Source organism: Chlorocebus sabaeus, chromosome 17, assembly GCF_047675955.1.
Source record: "Chlorocebus sabaeus isolate Y175 chromosome 17, mChlSab1.0.hap1, whole genome shotgun sequence".
NCBI classification, from domain to species: Eukaryota; Metazoa; Chordata; class Mammalia; order Primates; family Cercopithecidae; genus Chlorocebus; species Chlorocebus sabaeus.
In genome coordinates, this window is record NC_132920.1 from 17,656,444 (window position 1) to 17,669,311 (window position 12,868).

Genomic DNA, 12,868 nt, shown 5'->3' on the forward strand with positions numbered 1-12,868 from the left:
ATTATCTTACCAGGGCTTTTTAGAATATCTAGAACACTTCCTTCTTTCAGGATTTTTGCAGGTCTAAAAGGACCTTCACAATCTTCAGGTGGTGTCTTCTTACAACTTGCACTGTTCACTGCAGTGACATCGTGAGCTGTAATATTTTTAATTGTAAAAAACATTATGCTAAATAAAACACTGGACTCTTAAATGCATTTTAAAAAATCTTTCAAAACCATCTTTTGGATAAGAGTTCATGAAAAGTCACTGTAATTCAATAAACAAATGACTTTATAGGGTTAATTTGCCATTACAAGGAGATAAAAACACTATTCCCATACTGTATAACTCCCCCCACCAATAAAAAGGCAAAAAAATATAAACTATAACTGTCGCCCAATGAACTGACTGATAATCAAAAAACTCAAACTAAAAAACTGGAGAGGATATGGCAACTAGGGCAAGTCCATCCACTGCATGAAATATCTATTTGATTACACAACAATTTACAAAACCAATCAAAAAATTAATTTTCAACTGAGCAATTATTTCATTTTTAGAAATTCACACTATTAATATAATCGAAAATATCCTTCAGTTATAATATTGAAAACCTATATGGTAAAATATTCAGTAAGGGATGGTTACATAAATTATCTAACAGTGACATGATGAAATACTTATGCAGGCACAAAAACCATTCTTTTTCAAAACAGAGAGTGAGTGTTCTTGTTGTGAGCAAGGCCGGAGTGCAATGGTGCAATCATAGCTTAATGCAGCCTCAAACTTCTGGGCTCAAGCAATCCTCCCATCCTAGCCTCTCAAGCAGCCAGGAACACATCTGCATGCCACCACATCTAGCTAACTTTTTTTACTTTTTTGTAGACATGGGGTCTTGCTATGGCCAGCCAGACTGGTCTTAAACTCCTGGCCTCAACTGATCCTCCCACATCGGCCTCCTAAAGCACTGGCATTAATGGCATGAGGCATCATGCCTGGCCCACAAAAATCATTCTTAAAGGCATAGTTATGGGTAAAAGCAGGTTGGAAAGTCTAGAATGTTTACATCTAAAGAGTAATGGTAGCTGCCAGCAGTAAGATGAGTGACTTACTGCTTTTACTTTTTATGCTTTCTAAACTTGTATCCTTATATTTAGAGATCTATATTTTCAGTGTGATAATGGTTTTATCGTTATATTTTTAAGGGGCGATTTCTATCTACAGATGAAATTAAGACGTTTGGGATTGTTTCAAAGTGACCTGACATGTAAGTTTCTGTGTGTGATGAGGAGAGGAGGGATGGAACAAAAGAAACAATAAGAAACAAGATGTGGCCAGGCACGGTGGCTCGTGCCTGTAATCCCAAGCACTTTGGGAGGCCAAGGCGGGCAGATTGAGATCATCTTGGCCAACATGGTGAATCCGCATCTCTACTAAAAATAACAAAAATTAGCTGGGTTTGGTGGTGCACACCTGTATTCTCAGCTACTTAAGAGGCTGAGGCAGTAGAATCGCTTGAGCTTGGGAGGTGGAAGTTGCAGTGAGCCAAGATCGTTGCCACTGCACTCCAGCCTGGTGACAGAGCGAGACTCCATCTCAAAAAAAAAAAAAAAAAAAAAAAAAGCCAGGCAGCGGTGGCTCACGCCTGTAATCCCTCGACTTTGGGAAGCCAAGGCAGGTGGATCATGAGGTCAGGAGATCGAGACCACCCTGGCCAACATGGTGAAACCTCGTCTCTACTAAAAATACAAAAAATTAGCAGGGTGTCCTGGCAGGTGCCTATAGCCTATAGTTCCAGCTGCTCGGGAGGCTGAGGCAGGAGGTGCCTCAGTGAACCCGGGAGGTGGAACTTGCAGTGAGCCAACCTTGCACAACTGCACTCCAGCCTGGGCAACACAGTGAGACTCTGTCTCGAAAAAAAAAAAAAAAAAAAGAAAGAAAGAAAGAGAGAAGAAACAAGATGGGTCAAAATGGTAAAAGTTGAAGCTGGCTAAACAGCATATTGCGATTCAGTTTACAATTATACTTCCGAGAATGAGGTTTTCCATAATGAAATATACTAATAACCAAGTTTTCCTTTTTAAGTGTTTGCCTAAATAATTTAAAAAGTAGTAGGTAAAGTACTTTAGAAAAAAACCTTTCCCTACCTCACACCATAAACAAAAATTCAAAATGATCAATATCCATTTAATACGACATAAACATCATAAAACTCTTAGAAGAAAACTTAGGGAGCATAGTTTCAAGACCATGGATTTGGCAATGTATTCTTAGACATGATACGAAAAGCACAGCAACAGAAGAAAAAAATGGACTTCATCAAAATTAAAAACCTCTGTCCATTCAAAGAAATTATCAAGAAAGTGAAAAGACAATCTATAAATGGGAAAAAATCTCTGCAAATCATGTATCTGGTAAGGGTCTAGTGCCCAGACTAAGAACTCTTATAACTTAGTAACAAAAAGACAAACTTATTTAATGGGTAAAGGTCTTGAAAGGCATTCCTCCCCTAAGATATTTAAATGGACAACAAACACCTGAAAAAATACAACATCATTTGCATTAGGGAAATGCAAATCAAAACTACAACAAAGTATTACTTTACATCCACTAGGATTGCTATAGTCAAAAAAGAGAAAATACTAAGTGTTGGTGAAATTGTATTACTGCTAGTGATAATGTGACATGGTTCAACTACTGTGGAAAACAGTTTAGTGATTCTTCAAAAAGTTTAATACAGAACTACCATCTGACCCATCAATTCCATTCCTAGGCACATATGAAAAAGCACTGAAACCAGTACTCAAACAAATACATGTACACTTATGTTCACAGCAGCACCATTCACAACAGCCAAATGGTGGAAACAGTCCAAATGTCCATTAATGGATGAACAAATAAACTGTGGCACATCAATACAATGGAATATTATTCAGCCATAAAAGGAATGAAGTATTGAGGCATAAGAACCTTGAAACCACTGTGCTTAGTGAAAGAACTCAGCTGTACAAAGCCACATTATATGATTCTACTTACATGACATATTCAGAATAAGTCAATCCATAGAGACAGAACACAAGTTGACAGTAGCTAGGGGGAAGGCAGAATGGGGAGCAACTTTTTAACGGACAGGGGTTTCCTGCTGAGGGTGATGTTTTGGAACTAGATAAAAGTGGTGGCTGCACAACACTGTGAAGGTACTAAAGGCCACTGAATTATTCCCTTTAAAATGGCTATATCATGTCAACTTCATCACAATAACGAAAATGTAGGCCAGACACAGTGGCTCACGCCTGTAATCCCAGCACTTTGAGATGTCTAGGCGGCCAGATCACCTGAGGTCAGGAGTTCAAGACCAGCCTGGCCAACATGACGAAACCCCATCTCTACTGAAAATACAGAAATTAGCCAGGCATGGTGGCAGGTGCCTGTAATCACGTTACTTGGGAGGCTGAGGCACAAGACTCACCTGAACGCAGGAGATGGAGGTTGCAATGAGCTGAGATTGTGCCACTGCACTCCAGCCTGGATGACAGAATGTGCAACACACCCCCCAACCATCCCCACCAAAAATAACCACCACCCTTACAACTACGCCAAAACAAAGAAAACTTATAATTTAATCACATTCTATCTTCCTTTACAATGAAAGGTAAATTGTTTTTAGTAATTTAAGGTAAAAATGTTAGGATTCCCTAAAGTATGCTCAAAAAGATGGGAAAAGGAGATAATGGAAAACTTAGCTCCTGTCACAAAGTAATCATGACTTCCACATTTTGAATTAGCTTTTTTAAATGATAGAAGTGGTGAGAACCAATGGTGTCAAAGTGAGAACACACAACTCTAAATACGACACTCATAACCGACTCCTTAAAAATCTGGGTAACTTCCCGAGATATAATGAAACAAAGCTGTTGTAACAAATGGTTAATTATTCAGTTATCATTAGTAACGCATTAGCAAAAAGCGGGAAATATTTTAATGCCTTTCTTCGTAATAAGTCATGAAATTGGTAATTTGAAGAGGTTTAATCCTCTTGAATTCATAGTTAACACTAAAGAAAAAAAAAACCTTTGTGATAGGAAGTACAATGGAAATTGCTTATTAATTTCTATTACGTAAGGCTGTGTTAGCCAATAAAATAAAAAAGATAAGGTTGCAAACATACCAGTCAAATTCTTAAGTTTGGGCCACTTCCATAATCTGGACTCTTATCTTCAAGATCATTCAAAGTCAAAGATATCTCATTAGCTTCTATGTCCTGATTCTTTTTGTTTTTTAATCTATCTTTTGAGGACCTAGTTTTTAAAAATTCCCGAACTCAGAATATCCTTGAAGAAATGCTTCTGGATAGAGTAATATCTCCCAACTCATGTTTCTGCCTCTAACACGCCACTCCAACGCACACTAGCACTCACCACACTGCTATCACTATACTCATATCCATCTCACCCCCGGGAAAAAATACAACATCTCCCTGCTGTAAGCAGATTAAAATCCAATTCATTAGCATAGAATTTCAGAACTTTTAGGATTTAAAGCTACCTCTCCAACCTCATGACAAATTATTTACAATTCTAAAGTGTGTCATGCTTTTTCTCTTTTTCCTGTGCCCTTGAGCTTTGTGTTTATATTTCTTAGGTAAAATGCCCTTGCTCAAAATTCTTGACCTGAGTAACTCAGCTCAGGTGTTTCTGATTTTCCCAAACACTTAAAAGAAAAACACCATTATAAAAAAATAATTCGGCCGGGCACAGCTGCTCACATCTGTAATCCCAACACTTTGGGAGGCTGAGGCGGGCAGATTACCTGAGGTCAGGAGTTCGTGACCAGCCTGGCCAAAACATGGTGAAACCCTGTCTCTACTAAAAATACAAAAAATTAGCCAGGGAGCCGGGCGTGGTGGCTCACGCCTGTAATCCTGGCACTTTTGGAGGCTGAGGTGGGCAGATCACGAGGTCAGGAGATTGAGACCATCCTGGCCAACACGGTGAAACCCCGTCTCTACTAAAAATACAAAAAAATTAGCTGGGCGTGGTGGCGGGCGCCTGTAGTCGCAGCTGCTCAGGAGGCTGAGGCAGGAGAATGATGTGAACCCGGGAGGCGGAGCTCGCAGTGAGCCGAGATCGTGCCACTGCACTCCAGCCTGGGGGACAGAGCGAGACTCAGTCTCACGATTAAAAAATAAAAAAAATTAGCCGGCATAGTGGCAGGCACCTGTACTCCAAGCTACTAGCAGGAGAAATCACTTAAACTCGGGAGGCAGAGGTTGCAGTGAGCCAAGACCGTGCCATTGCACTCCAGCCTGGGCAACAGAGCGAGACTCCGTCTCAATTAAAAAAAAAAAAAATCTGTTTTAATTCTCTGATTATTTATTTCTCTCTTTTCTTTTTTTTTAGATAGGGTCTTGCTCTATCAGCCAGCTGTAGTGTGGTAATGCAATCATAGCTCACTGCAGCCTCGACTTTCCGGGCTCAAGCAATTCTCCCACTTCAGCCTCCCAAGTAGCTGGGACTACAGGCTCACACCACCACCTGGCTACTTCATTTTCTTTTCTTTTTTGGTAGGGATGAGTCTCGCTGTGCTGCCCAGAATCGTCTTGAACTCCTGGCTTCAAGCAATCCTCCCACCACAGCCTCCCAAACTGCTGGGTTTACAGGCATGACCCATGGCCTCCTTCCTTCAATGATGGTGATTTCTTCAGTTCAGAAATTATGTATCACAATCTACATGGGCCTGCATAACCTTTATACATAAAAATGCTTGTGAACTGAACGGTAAAAACTAGAAACAAAATCTACTACAACTGTAACGTAGACAACCTGTAAATTTCTTATAATGAGACTTGCTTTATAACTAATTTGTCACCTTGTTTTGACTAAACAAAGATAATGGATAAATTTGCTACCATGCCTATCTCTCTCAAAACCAAACTGACACTTCCATTTAGGGAGCTAAGTATCTCTGAAGATAATTAATAAAAAGCACTGTCAAAAGGTTAAATAATAGTGCCTACTTGCTTTTCAGAGCTAATTTCATCCAAATGAAGGCATTTATAAGAATTATCAAAGGTGAAAGAACTTGAAATACTAATCTACTGTATGCAATTGTTTTTATGTTAAAATGTTAGAAATTTTTACTTACCTGAAGTACTTATAATTGGCTGTAAAGTACCAATAGAACCAGAAAGTTCTGCTGTTTTTGCAACAGGCACACTAAACGTAAATCCAATCTGTAAAGAGAAAGAATATCCTTATACTTAGGTTTCAATAAGTATCAAATATGGAGCTTTTTTTTCTTTTTCTTTTTTTCGAGACAGAGGTTACTCTGCCACCCAGGCTGGAGTGCAGTGGCGTGATCTTGGCTCACTGCACCCTCCGCCTCCTGGGTTCACACCATTCTCCTGCCTCAGCCTCCCAAGTAGCTGGGACTATAGGCGCCCACCACCATGCCCGGCTAATTTTTTCTATTTTTAGTAGAGACAGGGTTTCACCGTGTTAGCCAGGATGGTCTCGATCTACTGACCTCGTGATCCGCCCGCCTCAGCCTCCCAAAGTGCTGGGATTACAGGCGTGAGCCACCGCGCCTGGCACAGATATAGAGCTTATTTTTATCCCAAGTCAAAAACATACATTCACCTATTTTAAGACATGGTTTATCATATTTCACTATCTCTAAAAGTGAGATTCTTATATTAATGGCAATGTCACAATTTGACAAACAGCATTTTAAATTTCTCAGGCATTTTTTTCCTCCAAAACAGTATATAAAATAATGATGGTGTGTTCCTAATGTCCAGTTCCAGTTTCTGAATGCCATTTTCTTTCTTTCTTTTTTTTTTTTTTTGTTTTGAGGTGGAGTTTCACTCTTGTTGCCCAGGCTGGAGTGCAATGGCACAATCCTGGCTCACTGCAACCTCTACCTCCCAGTTTCAAGCGATTCTCCTGTCTCAACCTCCTGAGTAGTTGGGATTATAGGTGTGCACCACCACGCCCGGCTAATTTTGTATTTTCTTTTTTTCTTTTTTTTTTTTTTTTTTTTTTTTTTTAGTAGAGACAGTGTTTCACTCTGTTGGTCAGGCTAGTCTCGAACTCTTGACCTCAAGTGATCCACCCGCCTCGGCCTCCCAAAGTGCTGGGATTACAGGCATGCGCCACTGTGCCCGGCCTCGAATGCCATTTTCTAATAAAAAGTATGAGACTTCTGGGACAACTGATGGATTTCAGCATGTGGCAAGGAAATTACATTTGTCTGTAACATCTACTTGTGTCAGAAGGCAAGGACACAGTCAAAACCAGAAAGTGACATATTAAAATAATATAAACATGCCAAATCTGGGGCAGTTTGAATATTAAACTATGTATTATTCTTACCCCAAACATTTACTTTTCCATCATGAAAGAAAAATGTCCAGAACTTTTCTAGATTAAAGGTCAATCAAGATATGTTTTAATTAAATGCAATATAACTTAGTTGATTAGGTCCTAGTCTTTAACTGGCTCTAGGACCAACAGAAATAAAACAGCAATTAAAGGACAGTCTGGGGATAATGGGGAAATCTGAATATGGACCATGTCGTTATTAGATCATGCCAAACTTCTTGGGTATGATAGCTGTATTGTGGGGATGCAAAGGAATGTCCTTTTTCTTAAGGGATACATGGAGAAGAATTAAGGAAATTCAGATGTTTGCATTTTAACTTTCAAATGGTACAAAAGAAAATGAATATTCATATATGAGTACATTATGTAGTGAAGAATACACAATTGTTCAAAAGTTTTTTACAGAGTATTTTTTAAGTTGGAAGAAAAATAATAGTGTTTCTCACCATCAATGGCAGCTTAGATTTGATAAAAATATAACATGGTTTATATATACTAAATATGTATATTTAGTATAAATAAATATATACTATTCCTTGCTTGTTACTTACAGATGATGGAGGTAGTACATCTGCCTCAGTAGACTTTACGATTGGAGATGAAAATTTAAACATGGGACTGCCAGTGCTGCTTGGAGAGGTCATTTGTACCTGATTTTCCAAATTATTAAGAAATGACACAAAAAGAGCTTTAGAAAAATAAAGTAATAATAAGACATTAAGCAAACTCATTATTCCAAAGACACTAAGTGTTTTTTTCCTTTTGAATTTAAAAATCTCACTTTAAGTTCTGAAAAACACAGAACTGAAGTGTTACAAAATCTGGTTTCCTCTTAGGAGTACACACAATCTTAGAGGTGGATATTTGTATAAAAAAGTAAAGTAACATCTATAAGAATATGTTCAGAAGAAGTCAAAGCAAGAAAGCAAGCATTAAAATTTCAGGAGCAGGCCAGGCATAGTGCCTCACACCTGTAATCCCAGCACTTTCGGAAGCCATGACAGACAGAATTGCTTGAACCCAAGATTTCAAGACCAGCCTAGGTAACACAGCAAGACCTCACCTATAAAAATATTTTTTGGCCAGGAGTGGTGGCTCATGCTTGTAATCCTAGCACTTTGTGAGGCCAAGGCAGGCGGATCACCTGAAGCCAGGAGTTCGAGGTCAGCCTAACCAACATGGTGAAACGCTGTCTCTACTAAAAATACAAAAATTAGCCGGGCATGGTGGTGCACACCTATAATCCCAGCTACTCAGGAGACTGAGGCAGGAGAATCGCTTGAACCCGGGAGGTGGAGGTTGCAGTGAGCCAAGATCATGCCACTGCACTCCAGCCTAGGCGACAGGGCGAGACTCTAAGCTTAAAAAATAAATAAATATTTAAAAAAAAATTTTTTTTAATTAGCTGGCTGTGGTGGTGTACACCTGTAGTCCCAGCTACTCAGGAGGCTGAGGTGGGAGGATCACTTGAGTCCAAGAGATGGAAGCTGCAATGAGCTGTGATTGCACCACTGCTCTCTAGCCTCGGCAACACAGCAGGACACCACCTTAAAAATAAAAAAAAAATTCAGGAGCAGATTAAAAGACGTTAAGCCTAGCTGAGAAGTAAAAACATGAAACACTGAGTGCACTCCTACCCAAAAAGTATCTTATTGGAAACACTATTTGGAAACAAATTTACAAGAATCTCCTTTTCTATGGTATTGCATAAGAGTTGATGAACACTCCATTATAATATATCCAATATATCTGTACATTTTTTTAAAAAAGCAAAACAGCATTTCTATTTCTGTTTACTATGAGTTATTAATTTCCATAATGAAAATTAACCACTGTTTATAGGATTTTTTTTAAATAAATAATTAAGAAAGAACAAATGTCACTTGTATTTATACAATGGTTTTGTACCTTGTTTGTTAATGATTGAGACGAATTGATGGGTGATGGAGAGGAAGCTGTGATCTCAGGGGAACTAAAATTAAAAGTAGGCAATGAAGAACTGGTGATTGGTAGAGAGATTTTCGGTAATACCGGAACTTCCATTTCCTAAAACATAACATGTTGCATGATATATTTCATCTTTCACATCATCCTTTTATCTCTACTTATTTTCAGCATGAAAGTATACAGGAAGAAGATGGCACCATGTAGTGTTAACGCTGTGGGTTCTTCAATCAGAAAAACTAAACAAGATTTTTAATCCCAGCTGTGCCACCAACCAGCCATGTGACTTTGGGACCCTAACTGCCTTCTGTACCAATTTCCTAATTGGTAAAACTGAGGGGGAAAAAAAAAGTAATTCTTACAATATACTACAGTTGTTGTATTAATATGAAACATAAAGCTATATATATTAGCCTACCTTACCCATGGTTTTAATTTCCAGTTTCCCTGACCCACGGTTAACCACAATCCAAAAATATTATGTAGAATAAGATATTTTGAGAGAAAAAGAGACTACATTCATATAACCTTTATTACATAATAGTGTTAAAATTGTTCCATTTTATTGTTGTTAATCTCTGACTGTGCCTAATTATAAATTAAACTTTATCATAGATATGTATTACAAGAAAACACACAGTACATACAGGGTTCAATACTATCTGCAGTTTCAGGTATGCCCTGGGATTCCTGGAACATATCCCTTGCAGATAAGGGGGTCAGGGGAAGCACCATATGGTCTTGGCATGTGAAACAAGCATTTAGTAACTGTGAGTACTGAGGAGTCTGGAGAGCCACTTTGATTTTTAACCCAAATGAACAAAGAGCACCCTAAGTCTCCAATGATCCCCAGATTAAGAACAAACAAAACAAGTTCCACTTCTGCTAAAAGTAGAGTACCTTCTACCTGACAAATGTTCAGATATATGGTAATTATAAACTCTGGAAAAAATTATAAAGAAACAATCATCTGAAGGCACGAGAGCAACCAAAAGCAAGAAGAAACTGGATGGGAGAGGACACTCGGAAGATGGGAAGGGCACTGAGTGAGCTTCCTGTTCTCTTTATGAGTTGGTGCCACTGAACACCTGAAGTTCTGAGAGAAAACAGCAAACCTGTTAACTGAACAACCGGCCAGAAAAGGAGGTGAGATGCAGAAATGAAGAGCCACAGAAAGGGAACCTCAAAGGCTACATATAAGCCACCCAAATCCCTGGTGGACCTATAAACTACACAGCTGTAATGCAGACGCCAAGCTGCCAAATAAAACTAAAAAGTTTAAGCTGCTGCCTACTACCGGGGAGACAGAATGAGTTCAGAGAAGTCCACTGCCAGCTAAAATAATTTGAATACTTCAAATGGATGCAGTTTATTGTAAATAAATCACATCAATAAAGTTGATCCAAAAGCCCAAAGCAAAATAAAGACACTTCCAGATAAAACTAAGAATCTACTTCCATAAAACCTGCTCTACAAGTTCTTCAGGCTGAAAGGAAATGTTACCAAATGGAAACTCAGATTTCAGAAAGACATGAGGAATATGTGAGCAAACAACAACTTTTTTCTCTTAATTTCTTTAAAATATATTTAACTATATATAAAGCAAAAAGTACACATTGAATTTACAGCCTCTCCAGATGTAATCCAAGTAAGTACAGCATAAATGCCAGGGAAGACCGGTAATAAATCTAACTGTATAGCTGCAATCTTGTTATTTTTACAGGATGTGGTATGAAAGTAACATAAAGTAATTTGAAAAAAGTTATGGAAGACAGAGAAATCCCAAGAAGAACCACTAAATAATGCAGAAGAGGAAGAGTTAAAAATCTAACAAATTAAAATGACTTGTAACCCCAGCACTCTGGGAGGCCGAGGCAGGACAGCTTAAGGCCAAGAGTTTGAGACCAGTCTGGGCAACACAGCAAGACTCTGTCTCTATAAAAACTAAACAAACGAAAAACTAGCCAGGTGCAGTGGCATGCCTGTAGTCCCAGTACCTGGGAGGCTGAGGTGGGAGAATGGCCTGAGTCCAGGAGTTCCAGGCTGTAGTGGGCCATGACTGTGCCACTGCACTCCATCCTGGGTGACAGCAAGAACCCATCTCAAAAAACAAAAACAAAACCAATAAACACAGAATTCTAATAATAAATATTAAATAATTAAATAATAAATATCCCCTTAACCCTCAAATGGCAGCTTTCAAAAGGAACAACAGAAAACAATGGATCAATGGTAGCCCTCATTCCAACCATATCAAAAATTACATTAACTATAAAAGGATTTGGTATTCCAATTGAAAGACAGAAAATGGACAGAAAGGCAAAACTCATTTGTATGCTGTTTACCTGAGACCTACTTTAAATATAAACATGGACAGGCTCAAAATATACGGATGGAAAAAGATACACCCTGAAACTACTAAGCATAACAAGGCTTATTCCAGTAAGAACAGTGGCTGTATTAATACCAAAGTAGATTTCAAGACAAAAAATATTTCCAAAGGTTTTTTTAAAAAGGACACTTAATAATCTTAAAAGGACAAATCACTATGGAGCCATAGAACAAATATAAAGTGTATGCTCTCATGAGGGCCTCAAAATACATGAAACAAAAATTGAGGTTAGGCGTGGTAGCATATGACTGTAATCTCAGCACTTTGAGAGGCAACGACAGGATGATCGCTTCGGTGCAGGAGTTTCAAAATCAGCCTGGGCAATATGGTGAGACCATGTCTCTACAAATGATTTAAAAAATCGGTGAGCTATGGTGGCACATGCCTGTGGTCCCAGTTACTTGGGAGGCTCAGGTGACCATGCCACTGCACTCCAGCCTGGGTGACAGAGTGACATCTCATCTCAGAAAAAAAATAAAGACATAACCAAAGGGATAAGACAAATTCACCAAATAAAAGTTGGCAATTTTAACCCCCATCTCTCAATAACTTAACAGGCTAACCATACCCTCCCTCCTCATGAAAAATGAATAAGAACAAAGATCTAATACTATCAGCTTATTTCTATAGATCAATATACCCAACAACTACAGAATGTATTTTCTTTAAGAATTATCAAGCAGACCATATACTGAACTATAAAATAAGTCTCAATACATTTCAAAACACTGAAGTCATAATCTCAATCTTTTTCTAATCACAATGAAATTAAATTAGAAACCGATACCCTCCCCCCAAATATTTGGAAATTCAATACATTTCTAAATAATCCATGGGTCAAATACAAAAATCAAAAGAAATTAAAAAACTATAAAAGCAAAATTACAAAGCTTCTAGAAGCAAGCACAAGAAACTATCTTTGTAGCCTGGCAATAGGCAAATTTTTCTTAGGACACAAAGAATAAAAATAGTAGAAAAAAAAAATCCAGGTTTCACAAAATTTACAACATAGGCCAATCAAAGGATATCATTAAGAAAATGAACAGGCAAGTCAGACTGGGAAAAAAATATTTGTTAAGACATGTATCTGACAAAATACCTTGGTCAAGAATTTATAAAGACCTCCTAAAACACAGTAAGAAGACAACTGGCTGGGCACGGTGGCTCA

The 12,868-nt window shown here is 38.3% G+C and overlaps 1 protein-coding gene across 1 annotated transcript in view; it reads right to left on the reverse strand.

Moving 5' to 3' along the window:
• Window positions 1-12,868, reverse strand: part of NUP153 (nucleoporin 153) — a 92,620-nt gene that overhangs the window by 22,128 nt on the left and 57,624 nt on the right. The window contains 4 exon segments of the mRNA XM_007973607.3: window positions 11-136; window positions 6,127-6,214; window positions 7,916-8,014; window positions 9,273-9,410. Coding sequence (XP_007971798.2) covers window positions 11-136; window positions 6,127-6,214; window positions 7,916-8,014; window positions 9,273-9,410 — 451 coding nt within the window.